This window comes from Hemitrygon akajei, chromosome 3 (assembly GCF_048418815.1).
Source record: "Hemitrygon akajei chromosome 3, sHemAka1.3, whole genome shotgun sequence".
Taxonomy (NCBI): domain Eukaryota; kingdom Metazoa; phylum Chordata; class Chondrichthyes; order Myliobatiformes; family Dasyatidae; genus Hemitrygon; species Hemitrygon akajei.
This window is the reverse complement of record NC_133126.1, coordinates 19978226-19996847: the sequence shown is the minus strand read 5'-3', so window position 1 is coordinate 19996847 and position 18622 is coordinate 19978226. Positions and strand designations below refer to the sequence as shown.

The following is an 18622-nucleotide window of genomic DNA, read 5'->3' as shown; positions in this document are numbered from 1 at the left end:
ATTTTGTTGGGAAATCCCAACATTTTCACAAGTTGAAAGTAAATTTATTAACAAACTGTATACGTCACTATATACTACTTTGAGATTCATTTTCTTGTGGGCATTCATAGAACAAAGAAATACGATAGTCAATGGGAGACTGTGCACAAAGACAAACAACCAATATGCAAAATACAGCGGTTCAAATACAAAAGCAGACTAATAATAAATATGTAAATAATATTGAGAACATGAATTGTAGAGGCCTTGAAACTGAGTCCATAGGTTGCGGACTCAGTGGTTCAGGAACCTGTTGGTTGAATTGTAATAACTGTTATTGAACTTGGTAGTATAGGACCTTAGGTTCATGTACCTCCTCCCTAATTGCAGAAGCAAGAAGAGAGCATGGCCTGGATGATAGGGTGGGGGAGGGGTTTCCGTAACAGGCTAGGGAAATGCGTAGTGATTCCAGAAAATTAAGCTAAGATAGTCTCCATAAAATAAAGCCCCACATAAAGCTAGAATCAACTTTCTTTCTCTTGTACTTTTCAATAAATTATCTGATGTGTATCTCTGAACATTCTGGGATTCAATCTTCCTCTATTCCCTTCCTCCACCAAATGCCTATAACATCAAGGTTGTGTTAACAGCTTGGTACCCACAAAAGAAAACTATTCCCTGAAGGAATAGCCTAAGTCTGAACTCATTTGCACATTTTAGGCAAAGAAACTTGGCTCAGTAACCAAGTGTGGCCCTGCAGTATAGAGCTTAATTATTCTACAACTTCGGTGTTGAAAGAATTATTTAACTGGAGGGATATCATTTATAGCATCATGCCTTCATCCCGATTTTATACACGTATACAAAAGTGAATTGCTGTTTCCTGAGATGTAGTTCATGCTGTTCAGTATGATGTAGACCATCATCCTCGACCTCGAGGGATTGCCACGACGACGAGAACACAATTTGTCATCACTGTTTTGAGAACGTGGAATCAAGTAACAGGTCTGTTTTATATTTCACTAAGAGTTGACAGTATCTAATGAGTTGTGTGTGAAGGCAAAGAAACCAATCGAAGAGCAAGGAAATATTCCCTCCAATGCTTTATACTGAGCACTGCCCACCTTACGTGAGATAAAATACTTTGCTTTGTTCCAGGGCTTCTCCAGTATTGTTGAATTTAAGTCCAACTTCACATGAAGCCTGTGAACTGACTCTGAAACTAAACAGTTAAGATGTGAGGCATTGCTCTTGGGCTCTTTGATTTCAACACAAGCCTTTCATTCCAGAATAGTGGAAAAGGGTAGTAGCAAGATAAAGGCTTTTACCTGCCATTCCAAGAGTAGGTTTTTGGGCTGCAGTCGTATCACATGTATGGCAGCAATCAACTTCTGAACCAGAATCAATGTATTTCATTTACTTTTCCAGTGAAAAGTGACAAAAAGTGTATAACTGCATTAGTTCATAAAAATAGAAAATGTATTAATTCATTCCTCCTCACCAGCAGATTAGCAAGTCCCCCTCTGACATTCACAGTTGTTAGAACAGTGCAGCACTGATCATGTCATTCACCCACAGTGTTGTGCCAATATATGCTAAATGATCTCTTGTGTATCATTCAAACTCCCTCAATTCTTTCAAGTTCCTCTGTCTAAAAGCCTCCACCAAACTGCCTGACTCCTGTAATACCCCTGCTAATCTATTCCAGACACCTACCACTTTTTTTTATTAAAAAAGGCTTGGTTGAAGAGGGGAAAAAAGGATCAGCCATAATTGAATGGTGGAGTAGACTTGATCAGCCAATTGGCCTAATTCTGCTCCAATGTCTTATGGTCTTGGCCCCCTTGTGCTACCTCCCCCCCCCCCCCCTTAAAAGCATGTACTCTGGAGTTTGACATGGGTAAATCCTCTATCAGGTCTAATCTTCAAAACTGCAAAACTAGGGAGAAAGATCAGTTTGTCCAGCCTTGTAGCTCATACCCTCTAATCCAGTCAGCGTCGTGGTAAAACTCTAATGAAGTGGTGGTCAGAGTTGCACGCAATACTCCTAAGTGAAGTCTAAGGTTTTATATACCTGCAGTATGATTTCCTTACTCTTGTACTCAACATTCCTACTAATGAAGGCAAGCGTTCCACATATTGTCTTATCACCCTATCCACTTGCATAGCCAGTTTCAGTGAGCTATGGATACAGATCTCAAAATCCCTCTGTACATCTCCTTTCATTTGACTTCCCAATGTGCAACACTTCACACTTGCCTGAATTAAACTCCAACTGCCATTTCACCCTTCATGTCTGTAGCTGTGCTATATGCTGCAATATTCTTTGATTGTTCTTTAGACTGTCCACAAACTCCCAATCTTAGTGTATTCTGCAAACTTGTTAATCCACCCATCTGCATCCAAATAATAGATATACCTGTATGTCACACGAGGTCTCCGTACCAATCTTTGTGAAACACTATTGGTCAGGCCTCCAGCAAGAATAACAGCCTTCCACCCTGACTGTCCTCTGTGAGAAAGCCCCTTGTGAATCCAAACTTGCAATTTGCTCTGGATCCCAAGCATCTTTATCTTCTGAATCAACCCATCTTGAGAGACCTTGTCAAATACTAAAATCCCTATTGACAATGTCCACTGCCTTACCCCCATCAAGCTCTTTCGTCACTTCCTCAAAATAACTTGGTCAGGTTTGTGAGACAAGATTTGCCCTCCACAAAGCCATGCTGACTGTCCTAAGCAAGCCATCCTTTGCCAAATGTCCTTCAGTAGCTTCTCCAATATCCTTTAATATCATTTTAATCAGTTTTAAACATTCCAAACTCTCCTCATTGCTGTCATTGCGCTTTGGTATCATTTCCACCTACATGAGGCTCACTGGCCGATAATTACTTGGATAATCCTTTTTCCTTTCTTGAACAAAGACATGACATTTGCTACCCTTCAGTCCTCTGGGACCTCATGTATTGCTAGTGAAAATACAAAGATATTTGTTAAAGCTTTAAGTTTCACTTTCAATATTCTGGGATATATGCTATCAGGCGCTGACAACTTCTCCAACTTGATGCTTTTTGGAAGACCAAGCACTACTTGTTAAATCTCAAAATGCTACTGCACAATAACGTGCCTTACTCTGCCTTCACAATCCTCCAAATCCTTCTCGGTAAATACCAATGCAAAATACTCATTTTAATACCTCAGCCATTTGACTACAAACACACAAAATTCTCTCATCTTTAACTACCCTCTCTTTAGATGTTTTGTGCTTCTGAGATTGTCCTTGATCCTGCTTCCCAAAAACATGTGGTCCCTTTCAGCCTTCATAATAGTGTGCTTGCACACTTTCCTGCAAGGGCCCTGTCTGATTTTTAGCTTTCCAAGTCTTGCACATGCTTCCTTGTTTTTTGTTTGCAGGCTAGTATTGCTGTTTGTTTCGTTTTAAATTGAGCCTGTTATGTCCTATGTAGCAAAAGCCATTGACTGTTTTACGAAGTCTGCATAACTATTGTCAGATTGATCAGGTTACATTCACTTCAAAGGATCTTCAACCTGCAATGTTAACTTTCTTTCTACAGATACCATCTGCTGAATGCTCCAGCACTTAGTTTTTATTTCAACGTTCTGCCATCTGCAAATTTGATTCAATCTTCAGGTTTCATTCAAATTGCTTAGTGCTGATTGCACTGAAGTTTTTAATCATTCCATAATTGTCCTTGTTGCTGTTATTTCATGATTCTAAGCTATTTGCTATGTAGATTTATGCATATTTATTATTCCCTGGAGTGAAGGAAAATGAGATTCAATAGAAGTATGCAAAATTGAGGAAGAAATGGGTAAATGTAAGCAAGCTTTTTCCACTGTGGTTGGGAGAGACTAGAACTAGAGATCATAGATTAGGGGTGAAAGGTGAAACATTTAAGAGGAAATTGGGGGAAATCACCTCCTAGGGTGCTAAAAGTGTGGAATGATCTGCCGGCAGAAGTGGTAGATGCTCATTTGATTGTGACATTTAAGAGAAGTTTGGATAAATACTTGGATAGGAGGGAGATAGAGGGCTATGGTCCAGGTGCATGTCAATGGGACAAGGCAGAATAATAGTTTGGTATGGACTAGTTTTGCCAAAGGGCCTGCTTCTGTGACTGTAATACTCTGACTCTATCACTTAATCCAGCCAGTCGAGCTGTTCTCTCTCCCTCCAATATTGGCTAATCTTGGTGTGGCTTGTTAGGTGCTAGATGTGACATTTTAATCCTTGGTGCCATATAGTATTCTGTATAGATATTTCCATCAATCCAACACACTGTTAATTTGCAGTTGAGACAAATGTTTTGGCAATCTGGTTTAAGGTTTACCTGCCTGTGAAGCAGAGAGTCTCAAACCAAAAATAGGCCAACCTACAAGCTAAGAATGCATCTAGAAGAGTATGCTGCAAATACCCAGTAAGCTGGGCAATATCGGTGGAGGAAAAGCTTAAAATATTTGGATTAAAGATCTTTCAACTTAACTGGGAATACAGTGGGTTCCAATTAATTGGGTTACATCAGCCCAAAAAAGCAGCAACCCTAATTAGCGGAGTTTCATGGAAATAGATAAAAAGGTTTAAGAAAAAGACAAACTACCTTTTAACTGAGTAACAAATTGTATATTTAAGTGAAATATAGAACCAGTACTATAAAACTGTTAGTTCCTAAAAGTTATCAACAGAGGAATTCATCCAGTGTACACTGCTGCATTCTTTTGGTTGACTATATATTAACAATCAGCTCAAGACACCTAGTGCAGATAATAGACTGCTTTCATACAATGTTTTCAACGATTGCATCCTCCAAATCTTCATTTTTATTGTAACATTCAAGATCATTGTCATTACTTTCACATTCTTTGTGGTTCCTAACTTGTTAAAGGAGTGAAATCATTTCACTTCCACTTCTGACCATATCTGTCATCTCCAAGCCTGAATGTTTGATACTGCAGTGAGCAAAAATGTTCTGAATGATCTTGCTGCTTATTTCTTACCAACTATCAGTTACAAAAATCACTGCTTTTTGAACCCAAACATGCGTAACTGACATGATTTGAAAACTTTTTGCTGGAAGCACAGTGTAGTGTCTAATGGCCACACAAGTGCACATAACTGATACTAGTTAGAAACTGTTTAGCAACAGTCTCCTGCCCCAATTAAGTGACATATGTCCCAAATAAGCAAAGGGAATCTTGGCTATTTTCTCAATTAATTTTTGTTCTTTGTGTCATCCCCAATGAGTGGCTACTTCAGTTAACCAATGGCCCAATTAACAAGATGGGCCGGAGTTAAAATGCAGAGCTTTGTGTAGAAGAGAGAACAAGCATGTCTGGGATAGCAAAAAGGCAGGAAATGTAATATAAGGATTCATGATGCTAAGCAATAAACCTAGAAGAAATGTAAATGTGGAATTATCTGCAGTTATTAACAAAATAATTGAGCCAAGAAGACGAATGGTTTCAGTAAAGTGGTGTTACTTCCTGTTCATTGATTTGGAATAGTGAAGGAAGCTGAGAGTAGAGGTGAGAATGGCACGGTAATGAAAGAATTAATCTTTTGGGTGTGCTTGTGGACTGATAAGGTGCAAAGCGGATTTACCTAATGTTCAAGGCAACATTAGCAGATCCATAAACGTGCAAATTTAGTTCTACCCAAGCTCTTTACTAAGTGACTAAAAATAAATGTTCCAGCCTGTACTTCCACCCATCCAGGAACAGATGTTGAATCACTCTTTTATGAATATTTTGAAGTTTGTACTTTAATCGGAGTCTGAGTTTGCCTGTGAACCTGAAGTGGGATATTTCTACTTCAGAGCCCAATTCCCTTCTCGTGCCATAACTGTAATGTGGCTGAAACTTTTCATCTTTAGCACAAAGTACAAATGTGTGTGGGCAGAGGAGTTTTCTTTGATGCCACTGGACCCCCAATTGACAATGCATTGTAATTAAACTACTTTACACTAGTTAAACTGCAAAAATCTCTGTAGAGCATGATATTCACAGCCATATTTTCTCATCACCAAGAGGCTTTTGTGTGGATGATGTCAAACCTCAGTGACGTGGTTACTGGGCTATAGATGTTCAGATTTTATGATTCTGTAACAGGTTGGCTTGAGCTTGAGTTACTCCACTGCAGTTCATATCTGTAGCTGTTACTCATGACTCATGGTTTTCTCGTGAATTTACTGGCTGATTTGTTTGCAATTCATACTTGTAGCCTTCAAATAAATTTTGTCAATGATGTGAAGCTCTTATTTCACATGTCACATGCAAGTCTAAGGACCTGCAGATGCTAGAATTGTGAAATGGTGTTCAATCGGACTTGTCATCTAAGATTCTCTTCCCACAGATGCTTGCTGACCAACCATGATTCCAGAGCTTTTTTTAAATTTTCATTTCTGTCATATTTTTCTAAGAACTAAAATTTCAGTGGGATCTTTGGTTTTTCCCTTTTCAGAGGATTCTGAAGGTGTACATTTATGACATTTTGAAATCCTTTACAGCTAATGAAATGCTTTTGAAGTGTAATCACAGTGTAACACAGGGAATGCAACCACTCATTTCTGCACAGCAACAGTGATGACCAGTTTTTGGTGCTAATCTGTAAATGCTGACATGGGCACAAGGGTACGCTCCACTGGCCTTTGAAATATTGTGTGATCTTTCTCTCCACTGCGGTATAACATCTCGTGTTAATCCCACCAGAGTCCAGCTGCACTGTGAATTTAGCTTAGAATTTTGCATTCCATGGTGTGTGGGGAAAATCATTTCTGTCTCTCCAGAAGTGCATCAGTGAGTGTAAAGAGTATAGAGAATCAACTGATTAAAATGCAGTGACTAAATGGAAGATGAAAATCTATTGGTAAAGAAAGCTTTAAACTTGATTTTTTTTTCATTTATTCAAAGTTATATAAAATGCACCAACTTGCTGAAAGCATCATTCGTCAGCTCTTGTCAGTCACAATGTAGAATGCAAGTACAAAATTATTTTAAAATGCGTAACACTGCAGATATGGAAACTAGAGCAAAAGAAGTAAACTGCTGGAGGATCTCAGTAGGTCGAGCAGCTCCCTCAGCAGATGATGAGGAAGAATTGTTTCAGTTGAGATCTGTATTAGGACTGAAAGTGGAGGAAAGATGGCCAGTATAAAGAGGGGAAGGAAGTCTGTAGGTGATGAGTGGACCGGGGGTGGGGGTGCAGGTTTGTGAGGGATCGTGGACGGAAGGAGATGGGAACTTGGCAATAGGCAGGTGGATGATGGGTGGAAACGGTCAAGGATACAAAAAGGCCAATGGAGCTGGCTGAGAAGGTGAAAGTAGACTGAGGCTAGGGCATGATAAGTTGAGACAGAAAGGCTCCCATCGCTGGAATCTAATAAGGGAGAAACATGACAGAAGTTCGAATCGTGGGGGAGTGAGATCTAGTTGAAGTGTGAGTTACGGTAATAGGTGGATAGATGCGGTCGGAGAAGGTGATGTAAATGGGTGATGGGTATGGGAAAGGGAGCAAAAAATGGGAAGAGTGGAAGTGGAGTAGAAAACACAGCGTTTCCTTAAAAAAAAAAGGGAACATTGAGTGTGCATTCCATATGGGCTGTAGACTGCCTAGGCCAGGGGTGTCAAACTCATTTTAGGTCACGGGCCGGATTGAACAAAATGCAGCTTCATGCGGGCCGGATCAGTCAGACGCGTGCGAACGCAGCTTTCGTTGCCTCCGTTTTTTCAGCCTGCTCTCATGTGTCTCAGTCTCTGCTATAACTACAAAGTGTTTCACTTTACAAATTCTGTTTCTTATGAAGAAGACTGCCGAATAAACACTAAAAACCCGAAAACCTGGTACCTGAATAAACTCAGCATTAGCCATATCATACGCCATAGGTGCTTCGATTACTGGGGCCAGCTTTAATAGTAATTAGATATTATCTCACGGGCCAAAGATAATTCCACCGCGAGCCGGATTTGGCCCGTGGGCCTTGAGTTTGACATATATGGCCTAGGCAGAATCTGTGGTGCTGTTTTCATATGAATTTGTGTTCCCTTACCTAAAGCATAAACTGCCAGTCATCTTACCCCTCACAACCCATCCCAGACCTAGTTCTATCTAGTCTGTTGTCTATTTCAAATTGTTACTCACCTGCCTCTCTTTCCCAACACTATCTTTCTCCCACTGGGTCCTTCAGCCCATCAGCCTTCATCCACCTATCCTTACCCGTCCCTGTCTTTCCTCTCCCTTGCCTCTTTGTACAGACTGTGTTCTCTCTCCACTTGTCTGGTTGTTAACACAAACAGACACATTTCACTATGTTTCAATGTACACGTGATAAATAAACATTAATCTTGAGTCCTGATTTTGCCTGACAGTACTGGCTTCACTTTGTTCCTTAATCTGAAATTAAATTGATAGCATCGCAACTGCAGAGGCGGTCATCATTACATGGGTGATATGTTGAGGATTTGTCAGGGGTGCAGAGGAGAGTTGCATGATTAATACCCAGTTTAAAGCATCTTAGTCATCAAGATAAGCTCAGAGCTGGGATTCTACATTTCAAAAGCGTAGGCTTGTGTGATTGAAGTTTATAAGATGAAGGAAATAAATTGTTTAGACAGTTTGTTTCAACTTAATAGGTTGCATCAAGGGGTCACAATCTCCATTTATGAAAGGCCAGGACAAGCAAATGGCTTCACCTAGCTTTTATGAAAATCACTTTTTTAAAAGATGTAGGTACCACATAATCTTGGATTCCACTTGGTCTCCAGGATAAGCTTTGATCACTCAAAGGGGTCAAAGGAAATTTCCAGGTTTTGTTTGTACCATTGTTCCCTAAATCTGCGTTTTTTGTATCTCCTAAACGATTGCTGATCTTTCGGGTCAGGGAGCATGAATATCGTGGTGTGCAAGTCGTTTAGTTTTGTGCCTCAGGCAGAATGAGCTAGTGGATCATTCTGATTCAAGATGTATTTATTCTAGAATTTCATCTCTATTTGGTATGAGATCCATTTTCCAGTTTTTATCATAATGCTGCATCTTTCTGCTGGGGTGGAGATTACTACAGGGTTAATGGGAAAATATTCAACCTACATCACTGCCACTCCAGAACCAACCTCAATAGTTGAGATGCTAGAGAGATGGTGCTTACATTTAGATCCATTTAGAGCTGAGCTCAGCCCTCCAACTTGGGTGAGTCGGCTAATCAAAGACTAGCCTACTACTGTTATACACCACAGATAAGGGCAATTTCCTCAAATGTGGAGCACTCTCTAGATCTCAGGGGGCTTGGATGTCAATAGCATTCACCATTGCCTCGAGTGGGTCAGCAAAGCCATTAGTCAGCTGAGGAAAAGGTCATTTGAAATTGTAGACTTTAAAACTGGCACAGGAATTGTGTTTTACTAGGTATTTGTTTCCAGTCCTGTGTGCTTCTGAAATTTGGGTTACATAAAGCAGCCACTTTGAGACACTCAAAATCCTTCTATTGCTGAAAAATCCTTTCACTCATCTGTAAGGACAAGGATAGTAAGGTTGCCATTCCCTCCCAGGCCAGGTTGCCCTCAGTTGGTTGCAGTATAGTTCCTGCCCTTCACTGAAAGGAATGCTATTCTAGGTTTTTATGCAAAAATTATCAGATTAAACCCTCTCTAATTCCCTCAGCAAATACTGGGAATCCAAAGGCTGTGAATGTTCTAAGTAGAGTAGGAGGAGGAGCAGTCCTGATCAACCCAAACTGTCGACTGTTTATTCATTTTTATAGGTGCTGCCTGACATGAATATCTACAGCATTTTGTATCTATTGCAGAGGAGTGGTATCTTGGATGACACTGAATCTGAGACCAAACATGAAAACTGGAGCAGGTGTTGGGCCTCTAGGTCCCTCAAGCCACCTTCACGTTCAGTACAATCAGAGCTGATCTGTGCTAGTCTCAACTCCTCTGCTAATTTCCCAGAGCCCTCAATCTGTAACCTTTCACATATTTATCGATCTCCATCTTAAATAATCTAATAATTTGGAGCAGCACATGCACAATGCTGGAGGAAATCAGCAGTTCAGGCAGCATTATTCATTTCTAAACAGTTGACATTTCGGGCCAGGATCTGTGAAATGGGTGGGGAGGTGGGGAAGAGAATTCCATACATTTGCCACTCTGAGGAAAGAACTTTCACTGAACCTTGGCTTCAAATGACCAGTTCCTCAGTTTGATGTCCCATTGTTGTCACACTCCTATATTGACAACATGGGTCAAGTGAAGAAAGGGTAAACAGCAGAAGGAACTTGTCACTTAACTACTGGACCACCAGCTAATCCTGTCGTACATTGCCTGTCCCACCCATGGTGGAACTTGGAGCTAATTTGTGATGGCATGGTAGCATAGTGGTTAGCACAACACTTTACGGCACCAGTGATCTATTCTGCGCTGTACCTCATAAACAAGTGGCCAGAGGAACTGTGGGTTGAGCAGCATCAAGGGTTGAGTAGCCAAAGTGAAGTGAATCTGTGGAGTTTATTGCCCCAGATGGCTGTGGAAACCAAGTCATTGAGTATATTTAAAGCAGGGGTTTATAGGTTCCTGAGTAGTTATTTTGTCAAAGGTTATGGATAGAAGGCAAGATAATGGGGGTGAGAGGGGTAATAAATCAGCTGTGATGGAATGATGGAGCAGACTCGATGGGCCGAATAGCCTAAATCTGCTCCTGCGTCTTATGGTCTAATGTATTGCAGTGTACATCATGACACCTATCTGAACCTAAATAACATCAATAACACCCAATTTGCTGATACAAGTCCTGATGAAAGGTCTCGGACTGAAAAGTAAACTGTTTATTCCCCTCCATAGATGCTACCTGACCTACTGAGTTCCTCCAGCATTTTCTGTTGCTCTGCATTTCCAGCATCTGCAGAATCTCTTGTATCAATATATTATATCTGTTTTCTTTATACTGTACAAGATTCTGCTATTGTGCTGGTTGTAACAAAGAGTTCTTCCATCTATTTTTTCATGTCATTGCATTAATTCTGTATGCTTCATTTAGCAACCGATAAATGAATAAATTATATTTGCTGCTTTAATTTATTGATTGCATTAATCGCTGATATTTTACTTTACTTTTCAAATCCAGCTCAGCCTCTTTGTTCTCTGCACTCTACCAGTCTGAGGGTTAACAGATTACCCGCAGGACTGGGCAAGTGAATTTTTATAAATAATGAGGTCAAGCATATGAAAACAATATGAATGCATGCAAGCAATAATTGTAAGTAGTTTAAGCCCAGAAAATATCAAATAAAAATCCCTTATTTCTCAATGAAGCCAATCTTTTTTTGGCAAGCATTGAAGGTAAAGCAAGCCAGAGATGGTCATTAGGATGAATCTCAGTTATCTGTGGTTTTTTCTCTGGTTGGATGTTCTGAAGCTGATGACAATATGATTGTTAAAGCAAAGCTCTTCATGTGAATAGGTTTCTCCCTTTGACAGGGTGGATGGGGAGGGGGGAACAGTGCTAATTCAGCCTGAATTCAAGATTCAAGGTTGTTTGACATTCCTCAGTGCACGAGTGTAAAGTGGAACAAAATTATTATTACTCTGGACCGGATGCTGCATAAAAAGAAACAATAAGCGTAAAGAACGCAATACAAAAATAAATAAAAATATGTAAGATTAGCTTGTGTCCATAGACTGATTATATGTACATAATGTGATGCTAGGTACAGGAGTATCAATACGTAAGGTGACTGACAAGAAATGATAAAGTAGTGGTGGGGAAGTGTGTCGTGGCGTGGGTAAATATGTGGAGGCGTTGGTCAGCCTGACACTTTGGGGTAGTAACTGTTCTTCAAGTTCATGTTTATTGTCATTCAAGCGTACACACATATACCACCAAAAGAAACAATGCTCCTGAAGACCAAGGTGCACAATGCATTACATATAACTCTCACACAACACAAAGTAATATTGCTACTAGTAAATTAACAAATAATGTATATTAACACAAGTTTTAAAAAAAATAAACAGTGTATCGCTAATGGAGCTTCATGCATGATGAGACCTGGGTGGTGGCAGGGTGGGTCAGTCATCTTAGAGCTTGGGTGAAGAAACTGTTTCCCTTTCTAACAGTTTGAATTTGGTCATTCTGGCATAGAATCTGCTTAGTCTTTTCTCTAATGGGTGTGATATAAACAGTTCATGAGCAGGGTTGTGGAATCCTTCATCCGTTTTTCCAGCACTCTGTATATCTTGATAGCAAACAGTTTTAACTACCCCGTTGTAGACCCCCCCCCCCCCCATCTGCTGCAGTGCAGTTTCTATACCACACAGATGTACTTTAATGCAAAAAGAACAAGACTTGTAGCATTTAATTTATAGCTAAAGATTCTCAGCTGAAACTGTGCCTTTAACCAAGATCTTGCTCTTTAAATTTCACAGTAATTCAGTTACTACACCCTTGGCTTTATTGCACCTGTAGCTTTAAATCACTTAAATGTCTTGTGTTTGTTGTTCATCTCGTTTAGGTCAAACCAGGGTTCAGCAGCTGGCAGAGAACACTCGGTACTTCAGACGAAGACTGAGGGAAATGGGATTCATTATCTATGGAAATGATGATTCACCAGTGGTGCCTTTGATGCTCTATATGCCAGCCAAAATTGGGTAAATGAGAAACGTACTTCATTCTTTGTAGTTTAAATTCAGATTTTTTTTAGTTTCCTTCAGCTATCTGTAGTAAGAAAATTAACTGGCAGTTTCGCAAAATGCCTCCACTGGGCTGCAACTTGAATAACAAAGAATGCAAGTAAACAAATTAAAAATAAGCACTGTTATTTCCCCTTATTTGAATGCTGATCACACACAAGTTATTGCAGTTTCTTTACTGGGCTGAAAGTGGATAGGAGCTTTCATTTCTTTTGGACCTTGTCCCTTTCTTGTTCATGTCCTGTCAGGTGGGCCAAAGTGGTTACCACCAGCAACCACATTAATTTATTCATTGATACAGCGCGGAACTGGTCCTTTCAGCCGCACTGATGAATACCTATTTAATACTAACATAACCACCAGATAATTTACAATAACCAGTTAACCTATTAACTGGTACATTTTTGGGCTGAGAGGAAACTGGAACACCCTGAGGGAACCCACACATTCCACGGGGAGGACATACAAACTCCTTTCTCTGGAATTGAACTCCAAACTCTGCCCTGAGCTAGCCGCTCCCTAGTGGAGAGAGTTGAGGTCTCATCTGCAAATATAGAGGAAATAATTGGCCAAGTTTTCTTTTCCTGTGCTACATCAGCCAGTCAATTATATAATGGGAGTATTTAGCAAGAATGAGAACTCCAAAATAGAAATTATGATGTTGCTGATTTTAAAAGCTCATAAATTCCAAGGACCAAGATGATTTGCATCAGTTTTTAAAGAGATGCTTTTTGAGGTAGTAGATGTTATCCAATGTACTATATTTTCTGAAATTGTTCTTGTGGATGTGGTGGTAGTAAAAATGGTCCTAAAGTTAAAGAAAAGTCAGAAAATGGGAACCATCAACATTTAATCTAAACTCAGTTGGTGGACAGGCAAAACCTGCCCCACCATTGACAGTATTGAGTATGTCAACAAAGAGCCCTGTTATAAGAAAACAGTATCCATCATCAAGAACCCCCTCCCTGCCCCCCCCCCCCCAAACTTCACCAGCTGGGCCATACTGTCTTCTCAGTGCTGCCATTGGGAAGGAGGTACAGGAATCTTAAGTCCCACATCACCAGGTTCAGGAACAGTTATTACTGTACAACCTTCAAGCTCCTCAACTAACGTCTTCACTCAACTCAACTCTGAGCTGATTCCACAACCTATAGTCCTGACGAAGGGTCTTGGCCCAAAACGTCGACAGAGCTTTTTCCTATAGATGCTGCCTGGCCTGCTGTGTTCCATCAGCATTTTGTGTGTGTTGCCACAACCGATGGATTCGTTTTCAAAGACACTACAACTCATGAAAATGAATCTCATTATGTATATTGTGACATATCTATACTTTGCTAATAAATTTAAACTTTGAAAATTGCTGAAATCTATAATGGAGACCTCCTTGAACAAAAGGATTGAGTCAATTAAAACATGGATTTATGAGAGGAAAATTGTGTTTCCTAATCTGCTGGAGTTTGAGGTTGACTGGTAGGATAGATGAGGAAGAAGTGGATGTGGTAAATATGGATTCTTGCAACATGTCACAGGCATGTCAGTTAACAAAGATTTAAGGTACCATGTGATTCAATTCAAGCAGCTGAATGGATTGCATTAACTGTATTAAGTGAGAATTGTGAGATTATATAACTCATGAAGAAGATGTCACCAACAAACGTCCAGGGTGACAACCTTCAGACAGTACACAAAACTGCTCCTTTCACTACTTTTTGCTGCTGCTTCTTTCATATGTGATTCTGCGACTGTTAGAACCTGTGATCTACCATTCTATGGTGTTTTTGGGCCAATGGAGTGATCTAGCACTTTGCTGTGTCCGAGGGAGTTTAGTGAGGTTTTGAGTGAAGTGTGCGATCTCAAAGCCCAGAAACAGGGCAAGAGCCCATGATCAACTCCATGTCTTGCCGATTAAAGTGTCAAGGAAGATTGAAATCAAAGAGGACGAGAGCAGAAGACAAGTGGGTGTTCTGCATTGTCTGTCTGAGTGACCATCTCTCACTCTGTCTCGCCTGCTGCTCCTGGAGGAAGGAGCCTGTGTTCGCCCTCGCAATTCTGCCAGAGCATGGTGCAGGGGTCTTGGGCGAGGTTTAACCAGTGCAGTTTGTGGTTTGCATTCTAGTTCACCTTGTGATGGGCTTCTTTTTGCTCTTTTCTTTGTTTTGTGTGGTTTTTATGGGGCAGACTGGGTCTGCGTCCTGAAATCAACAAACAATGTGGCACTGGATTGAACTGAACTAAGCTGAAATGAGTATTCCTGAACTCTTTTGATGACTTGTAGATTTGATGTTTTATATTCTATATTTCTCGCGCCTTTTTTGTGGCATTTACGCAATTTGATCTTTGCACATTTGGGAGTTTGATGTTTTTCTTTGAACAGATTCCGTGATTTCTTTCTTTCATGGCTGTCCGTGGGAAGACAAATCTTAGGGTTGTATACTGCATACATACTTTGATAATAAACATTCTCTTAATCTTTGCATAACATTTTTTTACTAATTCAACAAAGCAAGCAAGTTGAAGCTTCAACAAGGAAATGCTTTTAATCAAAAATGTCAGCTAATGAGCAGGTTTTGTGTCAGATATCAGTCCTGTCTGGTTATTTTTCAAATTGTAATTGCAGTACACTGTAATTAAAGTAGTTCATTCCATCTTGGAAACTTGGATCATTTCTTTGGACTTTAATTAGTGGGCTTAAAAGGAAAGAGTTTATTATGAAAGCAGTACAGATATTGGTTACACACAAAATGCTGGAGGAACTCAGCAGGCCAGGCAGCATCTATGGAAAGGAGTAAACAGTTGACATTTCGGGCCGAGACCCTTCATCAGGACTGGAAAAAAAGGATGAGAAGTCAGAGTGAGAAGGTGGGGGGAGGGGAGGAAGAAGTACAAGGTAGTAGGTGATAGGTGAAACCAAGAGAGGGGGAGGGTGAAGTAAAGAGCTGGGAAGTCCATTGGTGAAAGAGATAAAGGGCTGGAGAACGTCAGAGGGGAGCAGTGAGAGAGGGTTTCACTGAACTCCTGTTGAAGGGAAGTTGGAGGGCAGCTGAGATCACAGATGTTGGTTAATCCATTGCTGCAGTAAGTTCTGAAATAGTGGTTACCCTCTTAGCCATGACAGTGCAACTAATGACCCTGAAATACACAGGCTTCTCCCACCATACCTTGGAAATGTATAACATGAAGTCCTTATGGAAAGTCTTTTCCTAAAATATTGACTGTTCATTTCAAAGTCAATAAAAACAGGCCCTTTGGAATTTAGACCAACTTATCTATTCTAACCATTGCCTACTTGAGCCAGTCTCATTTGTCTGAATTTGGCTCGTATCCCAACATTTCCCTTCACAAATACACTTTGCTGACAAGGTAACTTTTTGCTCCAAATGTCTACTGGACTTCAGAATATTTTAGTTATGGCTCCCTTAGTGCCTTTCCTCCTCATGTATATTAATATCTGTTCACTCATTTCTTGTTTCATATATACATTTTTAAACCTGAAGTGTTTTATTTCCTCAGTGCTTTTGGTCGAGAAATGCTGAAGCGAAACATTGGAGTTGTGGTGGTTGGATTTCCTGCCACACCCATCATTGAATCGAGGGCCAGGTTTTGTGTATCTGCTGCTCATACCAGAGAGATGCTGGATACAGTAAGTTTAATTTTTATGGCTGTTCTTTTATCCTTGCAAGAATTTTTAAAGCTTTATTTATTTAATCCAGTGTATTGTGGGTAAACCAGTTTCCTCACTGAAATGACTAGTTTCATTGCAACAGCTCATTAAAGTACATTATTAAAATAATGCACCAGAATTCTCTAAAACCATAAGACGCAGGAACAGAATTAGACAATTCAGCCTATCGAATCTGTTCCACTATTCCATCATGGCTGTTTTATTAAACCTCTCAACCCCTTTCTTCTGCTTTCCCCCCACACCCTTGGCGCCCTTACTAATCAAGAGTCTATCAACCTCTCCTTTAAATCTGCCCAATGGCTTGGCCTCTACAACTGTCTATGGCAATGAATTCCACAAATTCACCAGCCTCTAGCTAAGGAAATTCTTCCTCACCTAATAAGTGTTAGAAGATGTGCATGTATTAGTGTACTAACATTTTGATTTTGATATTCATGCATTAAAGCAGTGGAATTTCATACAGTTTTTTGTATATTCAAAATGTGATCTTACACATACAAAAACTGCAGACTGCCTTTATTCATGAATTGTACTCTTGGCATCCAACTGGAAGTAAAGTGCATTCTCTTATAACCATGGGAGTAGAAAAATATTTCTAGATATTATAAATGATTGTGAAATGAGTATTTTTAATCTTGGAACTAAAAATTGAGTAATTTGTTTATTTGTCCTTCGGGCTCCAATAAAACTGATTCAATCAAAACCACTTTTGATTTAGGTCTTAAAGTGAGTCACGTTCCACTCTTCTTTAAGCAAAAAGGGAGTCTTGCATGTTTATTCAGTGGCCACTTTATTAGGTATTTCCTGTGACTAATAAAATGATCAGTGTGTATGTTCATGGTCTTCTGCTGCTGTAGCTCATTTACTTGCAGGTTCAACATATGCATTCAGAGATGCTCTTCTGCACACCACTATTGTGTGGTTATTTGAGTCGCTGTCACCTTTGTCAGCTTGAACCAGTCTAGCCTCTCTCATCTGACCTGTCAATAACAAGGTATTTTCACCCACAGAATTGCTTAACACTGGTTGTTTTTTGTTTTTCCACCATTCTCTGTAAACTCTAGAGACTGTTGTATGTGAACATCCTAGGAGATCAGCAATTTGAGATATTCAAACCACTTTCTACTCTTGTATCGATAGAGTCCAGCAAAATTCCCAGGGTTAGTTACTGGGATGGTAAGTCTGTCTTGGGAAGAGAGGCTGAGCAGGCTGGGCCTCGTTTATTGAAGGTGCAGAAGACTTGACCTCAAGACATAAGAACAGAATTAGGCCATTCAGCCTTTTAAGTCTGCATCAAGGCTGATTTATTTTCCCTCTCAACCCAATGGTGGCCTTGACAAGGAGGCTACAGGGAGGATGACTCTCTTGGTTCAGGAATCTAGAAATTGGCATCAGTCTCAATTTCAGGTAAGCCACTTAGGACAGAAATGGAGATTATTTTTCACTCATGGTGTTGAAACTTTGAATTCTATATTCTCAAGGGCTCCAGAGGCTTGGTCATTTGTTGTATTCAGAACATAGTGCACAGAACAGTACAGGCCCTTCAGCCCTCAGTGTTGTGCTGAACTGTTACCTATTCTAAGATCAATGTTTTGCTCCTCTCACAAAGCCCTCATTTATTCACCCATGTGCCAATGCAAGAATCTCTTAAATCTTCCTAATGTATCTGCCTCTACCACCACCCACAGCAGTGTGTTCTACACACTTACTGCGCTGTGTGTGTGTGTGTGTGTGTGTATTCCCACCCCCCACACTATACTTTGCTCCAGTAACCTTGAAATTGTATTCATTGCTGCTCTGAAAAACGGGTGCTGGCTATCCACTTGATTTATGCCTCATCATCTTGTACACCTCTTTCAGGTTACCTGTCATCCTATTTTGCTCCAAAGAGAAGAGCCCTAGCTCAAACAACCTATCCTTATAAGACACGCTCTCTAATCTAGTAGAGATCTGGTAAATCTCTGAACCCTCTCAAAAGCTTCCTCTTCCTTCCTACAATGAGGTGACCAAAACTGAACACAATACTCTGTAGTCAAACCAGAGTTTAATAAAACTGCAACATTACCTCAGTACCTCACGGCCTTCATGATCAGGATATTGAGTACAGGAATTGGGATGTTATGTTGAAACCGTGTGGGATGTTGGTGAGGCTGAATTTAGAGTATTTTGTGCAGTTCTGGTCACCTACCTACAGGAGAAATGTCAATAAGCTTGAAAGAGTACAGAGAATGTGTGGACCTGAGTTGAAGGGAAAGGCTGAAC

At 40.2% G+C, this 18622-nt stretch overlaps 1 protein-coding gene across 1 annotated transcript in view; it reads left to right on the top strand.

The window, feature by feature from the left end:
• sptlc2a (serine palmitoyltransferase, long chain base subunit 2a) overlaps window positions 1–18622 on the top strand; it is a 147999-nt gene that overhangs the window by 117119 nt on the left and 12258 nt on the right. Inside the window, exons 10-11 of the mRNA XM_073039299.1 lie at window positions 12501–12636; window positions 16189–16318. Coding sequence (XP_072895400.1) covers window positions 12501–12636; window positions 16189–16318 — 266 coding nt within the window. The remainder of the gene's footprint in view (window positions 1–12500; window positions 12637–16188; window positions 16319–18622) is intronic.